The sequence below is a fragment of the Paracoccidioides brasiliensis genome, assembly GCF_000150735.1.
Source record: "Paracoccidioides brasiliensis Pb18 unplaced genomic scaffold supercont2.1, whole genome shotgun sequence".
NCBI classification, from domain to species: Eukaryota; Fungi; Ascomycota; class Eurotiomycetes; order Onygenales; family Ajellomycetaceae; genus Paracoccidioides; species Paracoccidioides brasiliensis.
In genome coordinates, this window is record NW_011371358.1 from 1,167,360 (window position 1) to 1,182,047 (window position 14,688).

The following is a 14,688-nucleotide window of genomic DNA, read 5'->3' on the forward strand; positions in this document are numbered from 1 at the left end:
TCCCTCATTCTAGTTATCCCAATAATGATGATACCCCTTTTCTAGTTCCATACAGCGATAGCTAGCTCTGTTAGCCTTTTGTATTCTCTGATTATTATATGACCTACTTGCTGCTAATTTTACTTGGTTAGCAGCTGAGCTGTATCATGCTAATGAAATTAAACCAAGGAAAAAGTGGATTTAACGATATGAGGAGCTATACAAGGGTTTCACGCCAGCTTCTAAGCAGAACCGCCCGTATAATCCAACAGGAAGAGCGGGTTTTATTCATTTGTCACCTCAAAAAAACTGAGGATGCATGCTTGTTACAGATGTACATTGTAGAACAAGTGGGGAATAAACTCCATGTAAAGGTGCATATTGAACAATTTCTAAGAATACCATAATAGCAAGAACATAAATGGAATAGAACTGGGCAGAAGTGGCGATGCGAATGGTGAAAATGGAAACACCGCAAAAATGAACAGGAAGATTAATGATATATTGAAATAAATTAACACAGCAAGCGGGAAAATAACGCGACATGCAATGATATACCAATTCCCTCTCTCCTCACCCCAATATCACTCCACACCAGTCTTCTTCCCTTTCTTTCTCGAACCACCAATCTCGACGGGGTCCACAAACCAGCCGCCCCGCAACCATACAAGAACCTTCCGGACACCCGCCTCGTCGACCGCACTAGGATTTTTCTCTAACAACACCCCAATAAGCGCCCACGACGCAACGATGACGAACAAATCACCTCCTTTGCACCCACGCCACAACCCCCGCTTCGTCCCAGTTCTCCAAGCAGAATCAACAGCAACACGGAAGAAATAGAGGAACATCGACCGATTGCCCTCTCCTGCCAAGAAGGCAAATGGCAAACCCCCAAGGGCACCACTAAGGTAGAAGCGTTGCGTTGGCAACAAGGAGCGGGGAAAGAGGGAATTGAAAAGACACACGCTGCCCCAGGCAGATCCCAAGGCGGCGGAGAGGACGGCAGTTCTAGATAGGATTTTTGTACAGATGGCGTTGGTGGATAGGATTGGGTGGGCCAGGAAGGTGCGGAATTTCAGGAGGGCCAGGGCTAGGTAGACTTTTGTGAGGAAGCGGGCGAGGAGAGGGATTGAGAGGAGGGTCTGGTGGAGGGAGGCTGTTAAGCAGGAAGGGGATTTGGGGTGGAGGAGGGCGCAGGATAAGGAGGGGATGGAAGGGTGGGCCGGGGAGGTTATGGCGGATATGGATTTGAGGGACTCAGGTAGGACTTTTGGGTTCGAGGGATGGAGGATTGGGGAGATAAAGGCGCTATATGAGGATAGGATTAGAAAAAGAATTGCCAAGATTGAAGTGGTGGGTACAGATATGGTTATCCATATATAACATACGGCCACTTTAGTTGTGATATTTTTGCCAGTGCATCCACAGATTCGTTTTGGTTTGGCCAATGACGGCTAGCGGGGTAGTTGTCTGGGCGTTGATGGATATGTCCAGGGGAAAACTTTAGAATAAAGTCACCAAACCACTGGATACAGTTAGTTTTATCATTGTTTCTCTTTAAAATAGTCGTGTTGAGCCCTAGATCCCGACATACCTTCGGCTCGGTATCTCGATCAAATACGAATGCATGGAACAATTGCGCAAAGGAAACCGGCATCAACAGCCAACTCCCAAACCACCACGGCCGATTTTTGAACCACCCTTGCGCCTCTAGCTCATTAAACAAAAATTCCAAGCTTCGGGTTGACATGTAAATTGCCAGGGTGAGACGGAGCCGGCTTTGGGGGAAAGCACCAAGTGCAAAGCCGGCCAAACTGGCGCCGATTGCGGGCGCATATTTGGACGTCAAGACTATAGAAACTCTAGGATTACGAGCGCGGAACGGACGTGCATCGTCTGTTCGCAAGAACGCGCGCAATCGAAGAAAAAATCGGTGTAGAAAACGGTGTAGAAGGAGGGTAAGAGATAGCGCACAAGATAAGCGAAATGCCGGAGATTGGCGGAAGGGAACTTTCGAGGGTTTACTATCGATTTAGGGCAGAATGTTAGAGGGGTTATCAGTCTGACCTTTTACTTCCCAGTTGAAGACTGATGGGAGGAATGTGGCTTACGGGGCATTTGGGTTGTTTCTTGACGCCAGCTTCTGCGTGATATATTCGAGGAGCTTCATGCCTCCCCCGGCGGCGAAGAAAACGCGTAGCGAGGCGCGGAGGGCGGCTTCATTGTATTTGTCTTGGGATTTAACAATTTCCTTGAATGCGGAAGGTTGTAATGCTCGATTCTGAACCGCGGAAGGGAGTCGTTTTATGAGGTGCTCATGGAGAGATTTATACTCGGACGCGGAGAGCGATAAGCGGAGGACGTTGCAAATGATGGGATGAATGGATCTGGACGAGCTTGGCTGAGGCGCAGGTTCCGGGTGGGACGCCATTATTGAAGTATCTGTAGGATCTATGCTACTATGATAAGCATGATCATGCTTGGTGCCAGTGGCGGGAATCCGGAAAATGTGTAGAGATATTTCCGCTATGCGCAGAGAGTTTGATGTTGTTAAATCTGGGGTTGAACTTTTAAGCTCAGCTGAGCCTCGGATGATGCTGTCTTGGCGTCTGTGGGGGTTGTAACTAGTTAACTATCACAGGGAAGATCTAGTTATACAACAAACAATTTAAAAAAAAAAAGGTGGGATAAGAAAGAGATCTGCTAAGTATTTATGGCTGTATCCAAAGATTATACGGATATCCATAGCTAATATCTCCTAATATTATATCTCCGCCAGTGCTCATTTCATTCTCATTTCCATACAGATTTCATCGCACCGCGTCACCAGCCCAGAACATCACATAAAGCGTGTGAAGGTAATCTTTTATATCTCCCATAAGAGATGTGTGGACATACGATACCCTATCTCTGCAGGAAGTGGGTTGGTTATGCTTTATTGATTCAACTTTCTGCTGGAGCCACCAGGCCAGACATGTCCATTACTATTGGTTGGCTTCACAAAAACACGGTTGTATGTAGTTTTAACTCCATAGTTTGACGGCATCCCAATTCGGGGCTAGGTGAATGGGGTAATCAGCCTTCGCTTATTATCGGCACAACTGAGGAACCACGCGCTTAATCTATTGATCCATAACTGCTTCTTTGTGAAAGAAATAGCTCGCTAACTCCGGCGATTAGTGTTCGCTGATTCATGGCCAATGTTCCTTTTGTACTTCCTCTCTCGGATTTGTAGAGATATGTGTTAGGCTAGGGACCTTGGAATTTAGATGAGATAAAATAGGACAACCGGAGGTATTAGAGTCTAGATGTGGTTGAACTTACCCATGTGATTTGTTCATAGAAGTGCCTTGAATATTTCATTTCGTAGTGGCATAGTCAACAAGAACGCCCCAATAAGCTCTTTGCAGAGGCTAGTCGAAACGTTCGAAAACTGCGAGACAACAAACACCGGGACTTGGATCGAATACGTCCTATATTTCGGGGAGGGGGCCTGGGTGTATTGAATAGGGAGATATAGGAAGCCTAAATCATTTCCCATGTTTTTGCACGCCGCCACTACGGTTGGCATTGTGGAGAGGGCAGGAGGAAATCATCCTCGTGCAGAAAAATAAATAATTCGGCTATGGATCATTCGGTATGGAATCCCAGTAAGTTAAATCTGTCATCCAATCATTCAACATCCAATTCCCCACCGGGTCAATCAGGCTACTGGTGGAAAATGAAAGGCCTGGGGGATCCATCGAGAGTGTCCGTAAATCGTCGCCCGTCATATAGCCAGTCTCACTCCCAGATAAAGGTTGTGTCGCAGAAGGAAAAGGAGTGGTAGGAGAGTTCTTTGAATCGTGTAAACTGACCAGCCCGGAAACAGGAAAATCATCTGCGTTCATATCATGTTCTCTATTTTCATTTTGCATACGGGTTGCAGCAGCGTGGGGTGGCGGCGATTCTTCTGACATTGTATTCTTTCGCCGAGAGCCGTGTCTAAGCCCATACACAAGGTCCCATTTCGAGCAGAGGTCGGGCCCGAAGAAATTGAAGAATTGAAACTGTCGTTCCGAGACAGATATCTCGAATGAGGGACGCTGCGATTGCTGCTTTTGGATAGCCGCTGTAACTCCTTTCACAACTCTTTGGGCTCCAAATGCTGACGGGAACCTATGAGCAAATTCATCCAACACCTGATTTATAACATCGAACTCTTTCTCGGTTTTGGCCCATAGTAGCGGATAGTTATGACAAGCTACTTCGGCAAGGGCAGCGGCGAGTAGATGGAATATGAATACAGGGGCTAAAAGGGGTATTTCTCCTCGTGCTAAAAAGTCCTCGTATATGCCCACCACAAACGAAGAAGACAAAACCGGAGCCACAGCGGGAGGGGTATCCATAACAGTGGGTCGGAAAAGTATCGAAAGCGCCGTGAAATATGGGATATGTAACTGCCGCGCCTTGAAGTTATACGGACGGAGCTGACCCGTTCTCCGGTCATGCAAATGGAATTGGGGTGGGAGCTCGCTCATCCAACGTAAAAGCCTGTGCTCAATAGACGTACGGCTTGAACGACCAAGAGTACCACGAAACGAATGCTCCGTCAGGTCACCAAGGATGGAAGATATTTCTACGTAGGTTATGAAGAGACGTGCATCCTCTTGGTTGCCAGGGAAATCCTCGAGTGTTGGTGGACGAACGTCGAAATCCTTTTTAGAAATGGCTCTTGGGCGGCCATGGCTTGCCGATATCATGCAATCCCGGGTCTAACACACGTTAGTTTCTTCTCTATTAAAAAAAAAAAAAAACCAAAAACGGATAGCATACAAAAAGTGTCCACCATAGTCTTCGACGGAAACCAACATTCGGCTGACTAGGCGAGGGATCACGATGAAGACCGATCTGGTGAGCCAGAGCAACGCCCATGTGAAGCCAAAACGTGCTTGCATCTCGAGAGATATGTTCAGCACCGCTCGGGTTCCACCACTGTAAAAGGCATATAGCTTGAATGACGACCAACGGATCCTTTTCGAAATCGGAGTAGTATAGGGCTTTTGCACGCCGATAAAATTCCTCTCCAACACTTTGAGCCTGCGGCGCTGTAGACACTTTGCTACCGGCAACAAATATCGCTTGCAAAAGCAGCATAGACGTTTCGGACTGATGATCACCCCGCTCTATGGCTATGTTATCCACTATGGGCATCCATGGGTGGCATCTTTCGAGAAAATTCGTAATCAAACTGTCCCGTACAGAACGAGGAGGGAGATCAAAAGCTCGAAGTTCATTAAGGAACCTTTGATACGGTTCTGAGGGGTGGTCATCATGCGCCACGCGGTACTTCCGCGCATCTTCTTCGTCAATGGGCACAATACTAGAAATATACTCGCTTCTGCCAAGATAACTACCAGACGGACTTGCATAGCTTGATTCACTTGGCTTGGGTAGTCTTGGTGAACCAGTAGAGTCAATCCCCGTTACTCGAGAAGGAGATTTAGACGGGTAGATAGTGGCCAGCGGCGCTATGGATACTCTTTCAGAACGACGATACTCCGAAGACTCCACCTTCCGGCGTCGCTTTCGAATGTGTGGCCTAGTTTGCAGAATCAGCAAATGGGTAGAGAAATATGTTCCTTATTCTAGTTAAGTACACGCACTTGCATTCATGATTCACAGTCCGACAATTTGAGCAGGCCCCATTAGCCGTCGCCAAATCGCAACGAATCTAGGAAAATTCAGCATCACCCTGAGCCAGGTGGAATTAGACATTATCATAATCATATTTATTACCTTGCGATTGTGACAACTTGTGCAAGCTTTGGCCCCCTGCCGTTCGCGAGACGCAGTATGCAAAGCTTCATCATCGCTTGTCATCGGGAATCACCTCTCTTTCTTCCTCGTCCGATTATATCTTTTGTGTGTATATACTATGATCAGCCAAAGATCGTCGACGCAGATCTTAGAGCCTCGGAATATTCTTCTTCTTAGGTTCAAGCACCGGGATGTTGTGGCAAACCTTGGAACTTCGGGGAGCTAAATAGCTGCAGATCACGTGTTAGTTCTTGAGCAGAGAAAATCCTCTGTTCTTCCGTTCAGATAAAATCGAATAGAAACATCATCTGGGTGGGATGGAACAAGCTCCCTCGACCTCGTAGTCGTTTGGTGGAACAGTTTCATCTCATTGTTCTGCTGTTGGAGAGTTGGTCACTACAAATATGTTATATGATTTTGTCCGTAACTATTTTTTTGGCCGCATCTAAGCATCTACGTTAGTTAATTAACTCCCTTCGTTATAGTTTGTTAAATATTTCCGAGATGACTCCAAGGCCAGAACCCCGCTACTGTGAGGTACAGAAAGGAGCCTTTTTCTCAGACAGATCTCATCATCCTCTGTTCACTCACTCTTTTCTCCATGTTGGGCAGATACAAGAGAAGCAAGAGTCCAATGTTCACTCAGGTCTCACTTCGTCTGAAATATCTCTGGATTTAAGGACAACTGAATCATGGCGAATGCCATGAATGCAGAAGCACTCGGAGCTTGAGAGAAAAATGCAGCCTATTGGGACAAAGTAATGGGTGCTGATGGTAATGACTATTATAAAGCAGTCGAACTTCCCGTCCTTGAGCGCATGGCAGCCGTGAAACCCGGCGATATGGCGTTAGATCTTGCAACCGGAAATGGGCTTGTGGCGCGCTGGCTGGCATACCGCGGCGCTCGCGTTATTGCGACAGACGAGAGCCAGGCCATGCTGGACCACGCCAAATGTAGGGGCGTGGATGCCGATGGAATCCATATCGTCTCGATATCGTATCAGGTTTTGGATGCCACTAGCCCGGAAGCGATTGAGAAGTCAATCGAACAGGAGACGGTGGATGTAGGGCTTTTGCTGGCATCTCGACATCGTCCTCGTTTTCTTCTCTCCTGCACATTTCCCTTTTATCAGGTGATAGGAGGAAGCAAGCTAACATCAAGTCTGCTCTCTATGTCTCTACAAGGGTAAGAGGGCACGTTCGACATCGTGACAATGAACATGGCCATCATGGATATCGGTACACTTGAACCCTTGGCTGCTGCCCTCCCGAACTTGCTGAAAAAGAATACGGGACGGTAAGTGCCAATTTTATCTCCCTAGCTACGTGTCTTCTAAGATCTTTGAGCAACAACTTTGACAAAGAAAGGAACCCTTGATTTTTGTTCATCTCCCCCTTGTACTGTGCATAATATGTATGTGACTCGAGCTGCCAGCTTCGTTACGACTCTCCTCCATCCGTTTATCACAGCTGGAGCCACACGAGTGATCGAGTACGGCGACAGCATCGAAACAGGGCGTGAGGAAGAGCGCGTCAGCATTAAACTGACCAGATATCTCCATACTGCTCCTCCGGTCAAAGCAGAAGCTCTGAAAGGGCAGCCTTCTCATCAGGTACATATATCACAAAGAGAATTGCGATATGAAGCCAATCTATCAGATTTGCTGGATGCCTGATGGATTTGCTAATTATTGGCGAACCAGCCCTTGGATTAAAATTTTTTAAAAAAAAAAGTTTACCTTCCACCGTCCTATACTCGAAGTGTTGGCCCCTTTCCTCCCCTCCGGTCTAGTTCTCGACGCGCTCGAGGAGCCAACCTTCGGCGAAGAATACAACGCTAGAAACCCCGTCGACCCCAGGTCCTTGCGGTATATCATCCAGATTCCCAAAATCTTTGCGTTCCTGATGAGGGCCGTCGGGCATTGATTCATCGTTCCTTTACTGTGCGGTAGAATGGATATTTCAGGAGCTCACAGACAGATCGAGATTGTCCTCCCCTCGCTTTTCACATTTAATTCTTTTTGTTCGAGAACTGTAGCTGAAGTCAAGGTTGACCTAAATCACTAAAATAAGCTATCAAAACCCAATTAGAGAGAAATATGATCTTCTAACTTTAGTTACACAATACATTAAATTGACGTTTCTTCACCCCTGAAAAGCAAACCCAAAAACCAAACTAAAGGGGATAGATCGCCTTGGCTAATTTCCTCCAACATCCTTTTTGACTCTCAGCTATCAACTCGACCCCCCTGTCCTGCCACCCACTGGACAAAAGTTGTAGCGTTTCTGCTTGTATCACAAGATTAACAGGAAGAGAGAATAGGACAATGGAAAACTTGGGGAGATTAGTTAGATACGCTGGGATGGAGGTGACAAAGCAAACATGCGAAATTCATGACAGAAAGCCTATATTTTAGATCCCTCAACTTGGTTACGCACCAGCTGTGGCGTAAAGAGTGGCGAAAAGAAGATGTACAGAACCCATTCTAAAACTTCTCCTATTATTCCATTTCTGAACAAAAAATAATAACGGTAACAGGGGGAGAAAGTGAAGATGGAACAGAGAGGCAAACCCTTTGGTGTATTAAGTTAACTATTAAGTTTGTAGATGGGACGCGCCGAATGGCAGGGAGCGAAAATGGCAGCATAAAAAACACTCACTAAACACTTCCAAAAGAGAGTATCCATATCCTGACAATCACTAAAAGACCCATGCAAACTACCACCTGATAATCTTCTGAGGGAAGAACTCGTCAATGAGGTCGAGATAGTACGGCTAGCTCCTGAGTTAGAAAACTGAAACCGTCTGTCCAAACCTCTCCCCGCTCCCCAACCATCCCCCAAAAAATGACTCCCAAAATCTGATTTCGGGAATTGCTTACCTTCAATTCCTCTACGTTGGGACTAGCATCGTTCTTGCTATAGAGGTCATAAGGGTTGAAAGCCTGAACAGCCTTCAGCATGTCCTTATCATGCTCATTCATAAACTCCATATAGGCACCCGACGTATGCCACGCATAAAAGGAATGGTAACGGATAATCGCTAGCGCTTCAGGCGGGAGAAGCGATTGGTCCTTGACAATATGGTAGAGATACTCATCGTGTCCCCATGAGAGCATGAGATTATCCAAACCGCAACCCGGAAAATATATGCCGTATTTCGTCCCGTAAATCTCGTGACCGTAGTCGGGGTTCTTCTTGAAGGACTCGGACGAATAGACAACCCTATCATCAAAAGCACAGCCAACCGGGAAAGTGTCACCCACCACATCCCACTGGCCCTGTGCGCCGAAGAAATAGAGCAGCTTGCCCAAGTCGTGGATGAGGCCGGTCAACTGCATCCACCGCGGCTTGCCATCACGGCGGATGGCCTCGGCGGTCTGTAGGAGGTGCTCAATCTGTGTGAGAGTGGTGTCTGGGTCAGAGTCATCAATGAGTGTGTTAAGCTTCTCCATGGCTTCCCAGACACTCATGTAGGCGCGTGTCTTTGAGTGGAATTCGTTGCGGGCCTTGAGGTTGAAATCAACTGTCTGCTTCTCATGCTGCTCGAAATAGAAACTTTTCACTTTCTCCCAGACAATTTCGTATTGACGGAATTGGGATTTGTCTTTGTCCTTGTCAAACTCGGGCTTATCATACAGTCCCCTCTCCTTCTTGAGGGTGGCTTTGAGAACGTTGACTTCGTCAATGTCATCAGACAACTCTTCAAGAGCGCGGCCATCCCTTCTCTTGGCTGGCGAAAGAGCAGCATCTGGTGCCTTCATGTTGTAACTGTGCATACAAAATTGACCTGCCCTTTTATCTCAAAAAAGCACACCGGGGAGAAATTTAACAAGAATAAGGAGAAGGAAATGCGGGAAAAGTCTTTTATCTCACGACATCGAAACATGCCCACTTGATCAAGGAAGAAATCAGACACGTAAGAAAAGTAGACGGAATTTCTCAGGGAAAAGTATATATGAAAAAGAGACACGAAGCCAAAATCCAGTTGCTCCCTTTTACCCATTGATAGGTTGTGAACCAGCTCTGATACTAAGAATATTACAGATGAACTCCAACTGAGTTTATGATTCATCTGGCCCCACTATTGTCATCAACAAGAAGCAAAAAGCAGAATGCCGTTCAAAGATCCGGATAAAGAGAGACCGCAGGTTTCTCTCTTCAGTTTTCTCTCTTCACAATATTCCCATACGCATTTGATATTTTTAACAGAGGTAGTCTAGTCCCCGATGTTAAGGAGCTGCATCAGAATCCGGTCAAAACCCCACTCTCTATAATTAGCCAGGGGTTATTGGGTTTCAAACGGAAAAGATTCCCCTTTATTCAACGAAGGTGCATGGCGCCCATGGTGTGCACCTGAGTTAAACCTGATCACCGGGGCTCCATTCCAGAAACATACACCCCAACAATGCCAAAAAAAAAAAAAAAAGCTGTTAAGGTTGCGATGCATTTTGTGGATTAATGTGATGTCAGATGCATAAACCTTTTGTTAGTTCAGCTGCGGTTATTGATATTAGTTTTGACAAGATGGAATAGAATAGTATTTGCCGTCGGCCATGGCTATTTGGGTAATATCAATGACTCTTCGGTTCTCCTGGCGCTCAATTGAGTTCATTTTCTATCAATGCTGGGATGGGATGATTCAAGTCTGGAAAGGCAACAGGCGATGAGTAAGTTTATCAAAAATGCAGCCCTCACTGAAGAGGGGGATGGGAGAAAAAAGAAAGGTAATTAGTTATCAACGGACATTGGTATGAACTATTAAATAGTTGCGTTAGTTACGGAAAATGAAGTTTCTGATAGCTTATGTAAGCCACCGAGGATGGATATTGACTATATCCAGGGCGAATAAAAAATAGTGGACTGTCTGGGAATCGAACCCAGGACCACCCCCATGCTAAGGGGGTATTATACCACTAAACCAACAGCCCGGCGACTTATGTGTCGAGGAACAGCTTTGAGGTGAATTAACCGTGTGTCTCTTGTTAGCATTGTCTTCAGCAACTTAACTGTTAAAGTTCATTTCAACAGCCAGTTACCATTGTCCGATCCATATTTTCCCAAGCACAGTTACAAGTCGCAAAAAATCCCGGGCGGCAAAAAAAGGTCAAAATGATGAGAGACGAAGACCCCAAGGAGCAAATATAACAAAACTAAATTCCAATTGCTATTGCTACTGAAAATGTTCGTAAATATCGGCAGTGTAACAAACAACATGGAGCAAACTGGATAAGCGCTGTAATGGTAAGGAACTACGGGGATACTGTAGAGCTTGAATGAAAAGCTTTAGGACAAAACTATTGAGCAATTTATCATGGATGTCGCTTGAATGGTAAGGGTCGAGAGGGATGCTGTAAAAGGGGGGGATTGAAAAGCAGTGGGGCAAAGATTTCGAAATTGTGCAATCACAAGCGCCCTGGTAAATACCCTAAATAACAAAACTTAGGGGGAGGGGATTATTTATCATCGCTATGGAAAATTAAAGGGGAAACGGGGAAAATTTTCGGGTTGCAGAGTAGTTGTCAGTTTTCAAAGACATTAAAAAAGGGTATCAACGTAAGCTAAAGCAAAGTCAGGCATCAATAAACTCTCCCGTTCGGTTGGTCAACAGCAGAGCCACAACAAAAACACTTTTCGAAACGACAAAGTAACCAAAGACAACAAAGCCAGAGGTGCTAAACCGTTGGGTGTTATTAAACCTGGGAAAATCCAGAGTAGGAAGTTATCCAAAACAGTCCCATTAACCCGGCATAACCTCCGGTATTTCAGACGCCATCAAATCACCCCAATGGTCGCAAAATACCGATCGAACATCAGAGGTGGAAACCCGCCAATCGTGGTTAAGGTTGGGAAAATGGAGGGCAGGAAGCTCTCCGAAGGGTCTCGTTCCTCGGCATGATCTCCATTACTTCTGGCACTTCAATCCCTACCCAAGTTTTGACGATCGTCAGAGCAGTATCTGGGCTGCCGGTGACGGTGATAACCTCTTCGCGCCAACCGATTGGATCGGTTTCCAACACCACCAGTTCAGGCTGGTCGTTCTTGCTTATGATAGCCCTCACAATGCGAATTCGTCGTCTCTCACGCTCAAAAACGATGTCCTCAGCAACATTCATTGTCAGAACACCTTTGACCCTCATGGCATTGAACAACTTCTTCAAAACCTTGAAGGGAAGGGTCAAAAATATCGCTGACAGGATCTTCTCCTCAGTGCTAAACAAGTAGTCGTTGGCCTCAGCAAAACTCCCAAACATCACTGCAGAAACTTCCCTGACACCGAACTTGGAAAGTGAAGCACCTGCAAATCTCTCCGGCAACTCGCTGGAATGTGCGTGAAAGTCAAGTTGAAACTCATTGGGGAAGTTTCCAACAATGAAAGCAAACGCCTCATCAACAAGCTGGCGGGCACAAACATCCTTGAGTTCCTGGTTTAGGCTATAAGATGGCTTATAGGCGTCGTCTGTCATGTTGGCATCCGTCATTGCGCTCTCTTCGTTGATATTTGGTAGAGGGGTAGTCCCACGGGAGAGAGCGGTGCCGATATACACCGATCGCTGTTCAGCCTCGACGCCAGTGCCTGGTGTAATCATAAAATGGGATACGGCAGTTCCGAAATGCAGAATGACTTCCAAATTATCCCAACAGATTTCATTTTTGGCGAGACGCATACCACGGCGAAGTATTTTGCTCTCTGCCAAAAAAGCAGCCGATGCAATGTAGCATAGAGCAATATTCATTTTTTCGACGCCGGCGGAGTTGAGATCACGGCGATGGTATCCAACAGAAACCATGAGATTGTTATCGAGGCGATCCGGCCCCAACAACATGGTTCCGTACAAATGCTGCAGTGCTTTGGCAAGCGCAAAGGGGTGCATGAAGCAACCGGCAGCAAAGACATGTATCTCTCTCTGATTCACACCAACAGTCGCGACTTTCATAAGCTCCTTCAGGTGTGGGCTCCTTGCGGCAATCATTGAGTGAAGAGGAAAAGACACGGGCAACCCATCTCCGGCGGAGAAATTCAGTACCAGGCAAAAATCCGCATATTTGCCAGATTTGAATGTTTCGATAATGTAGCTTGAGACTGGCTCTAATTCTTCGCGGGAAACCTGGGCGATATGGTTAGGTCCAGGATGAACAATTGCTCGAGAAACCGGCCACTGGTGTTCTTGCTCGCTTCCTCTCTGTCTATTGGGCGCGAAGTTGCTGTTCTCGTAACGATTGCGGTTCTCGTCGACAACGGGCCCGTTGGAATGCGCAATGGGTTGATATGCCGCCACCATAGGTATATACGCTGGAATAAGCGGATAATATCCATAGTTAGGGTACGGATAATAGGCCGCGGGGTTCTGTGAATGTCTGTATTCATCATCCAATCTTGGAGCCGGTGCATCCAGTGGCATGTTTGTACCTTGCCAACTCAGGTGAGGCTGGCGCTGGGGAGGTTCATAATGTGGTGAAAACGGCGCTCTCTGTTGTGGCTGTTCGTGATAGCCTGCGGATGGCCTAGAAGTGGCGGAAGGAGCAGAACCGGAGTTGGTGCCCCCAAAATATATCCCATGACTTTCAAATCCATAAGTTTCAAAATCGTCGGTGTGGGGCATTGATCCAGCTGGAGATGCCATTTCATTTTCACCCATTGCCGTAGGCATGTTTGCGAGGCCGGACCCGCCTGTGCCAAAAGACCCCGGAAGCTGATTTAGATTGTTGGATTCAAAACCGCCCGGTTCAGGCATATACTCTAGAATTGAATTTTTTTTTTGTTAGTCATTGGAACCTGCCGATGAGCACGCATTGTGTTAGAGCCAGCTCCCCAATATTGATATAAACATACCAGCATTACCAGTTCCATGGATGGCGAAACCTCTCTGCATCATCGCATGCCATTGAACCGTGGAAAATGAGTTGATATTACGGACTATGAAAGGCACATGGTTGTTCCCCTGAGGCTGCGGGCGGCTAAGGTCGATGAGAGCACTAGCGGCTATATCCCTATCATTCACCTCCATAGAGACTTCTAACTCCTCCATTGACTTCCTTTTTTCGGCCTCTTTCTTCTTGGTCTTCCTTTTTTTCCTATATTCCTTACCTTTCTTCCTTCCACGTCCTGGTTTCCTGGCTGATTTTTCAGTATCAGTCTGGGCTGGATTCCCAACTATTGCCACAGTTTCGATGACAGGAATCCCAGGCTGCTCAGAGTTCATATCGAAAACAGGACCAAATTTGAACGAACGTCGTGGTAGCAGCCCAATGGGCTCTCCATCCGACTCACGTTCTATATCCCTTTGTCAATGGGCGCCTCGCAATGCGACCAGAGAAAGCAAAGCCACTGATAGGAGGGAACAGTACCAGTTGGAGAATCCTGGACGATTTCGAAATGAAAGAGAAAGTAAAGTTCCACTCACCAGCTCTCTGCTGTACCTAATGAGCTGCAAGATTGAATGGAATAAGGTATAAGAGGAGAACTATGCCTCTTCCAAAAGAACCACGAGAATGAAATAAGGAGTGAAGCCTACAGAAAAAAAGCTGTAGGGGCTATTTCAAAAGAGAGGAGGAAACACAAAATGTCTAACCCAATCCAACGAAACAGAATAAGACGAAAAGACGCTGAAAAGATTCCAATTCTTGACGGATGTAGTTTATCCTTGTAGAAGGTGGTTCTTGTAGTGTGTGTGTGTGTGTAGAAGAGAAAGAAAAGAAGGAAGAAGAGAAGCTGTCATGAGGTTGTGTTTCTTTGCTTGCAGTCAGATGTGTTGTTGTGTTGTGTTGTGTTGTCGATCTGGACGTGTCTCCCAGGGGATATGCCCAAATGGGATGCACAGGCCTGGCCCCAAGCGACACAGATGTTCCGCCGTTGTCCTAGATCGTATATTGTATATTGATATGTATTGGAATGGAGAAGCGTAA

At 46.4% G+C, this 14,688-nt stretch overlaps 5 protein-coding genes and 1 non-coding gene across 6 annotated transcripts; 1 reads left to right on the plus strand and 5 right to left on the minus strand.

The window, feature by feature from the left end:
- Positions 1-563: 563 nt before the first annotated feature.
- PADG_00358 (uncharacterized protein) lies at positions 564-2,413 on the minus strand (the record flags this gene model as incomplete). The annotated part of the gene is made up of 4 exons (XM_010757493.1): positions 564-1,290; positions 1,371-1,507; positions 1,577-2,006; positions 2,094-2,413. 4 exons carry the CDS (start codon positions 2,411-2,413, stop codon positions 564-566), a joined length of 1,614 nt encoding a protein of 537 aa, XP_010755795.1.
- A 1,192-nt stretch (positions 2,414-3,605) lies between these two features.
- On the minus strand, positions 3,606-5,739 carry PADG_00359 (uncharacterized protein; the record flags this gene model as incomplete). Its single annotated transcript, XM_010757494.1, has 3 exons — positions 3,606-4,736; positions 4,798-5,563; positions 5,645-5,739. The coding sequence occupies 3 exons, from the start codon at positions 5,737-5,739 to the stop codon at positions 3,606-3,608; spliced, it is 1,992 nt and encodes a 663-aa protein (XP_010755796.1).
- An 803-nt stretch (positions 5,740-6,542) lies between these two features.
- On the plus strand, positions 6,543-7,707 carry PADG_00360 (uncharacterized protein; the record flags this gene model as incomplete). The annotated part of the gene is made up of 4 exons (XM_010758014.1): positions 6,543-6,845; positions 6,975-7,078; positions 7,217-7,394; positions 7,516-7,707. The coding sequence occupies 4 exons, from the start codon at positions 6,543-6,545 to the stop codon at positions 7,705-7,707; spliced, it is 777 nt and encodes a 258-aa protein (XP_010756316.1).
- A 793-nt stretch (positions 7,708-8,500) lies between these two features.
- Positions 8,501-9,545, minus strand: PADG_00361 (uncharacterized protein; the record flags this gene model as incomplete). Its single annotated transcript, XM_010758015.1, has 2 exons — positions 8,501-8,557; positions 8,664-9,545. 2 exons carry the CDS (start codon positions 9,543-9,545, stop codon positions 8,501-8,503), a joined length of 939 nt encoding a protein of 312 aa, XP_010756317.1.
- A 1,095-nt stretch (positions 9,546-10,640) lies between these two features.
- PADG_11086 lies at positions 10,641-10,712 on the minus strand. Its single transcript has one exon. It is a non-coding gene; the product is annotated as a tRNA-Ala (tRNA).
- A 909-nt stretch (positions 10,713-11,621) lies between these two features.
- Positions 11,622-13,985, minus strand: PADG_00362 (uncharacterized protein; the record flags this gene model as incomplete). Its single annotated transcript, XM_010758016.1, has 2 exons — positions 11,622-13,522; positions 13,616-13,985. The coding sequence occupies 2 exons, from the start codon at positions 13,983-13,985 to the stop codon at positions 11,622-11,624; spliced, it is 2,271 nt and encodes a 756-aa protein (XP_010756318.1).
- Between the last annotated feature and the right edge of the window lie 703 nt (positions 13,986-14,688).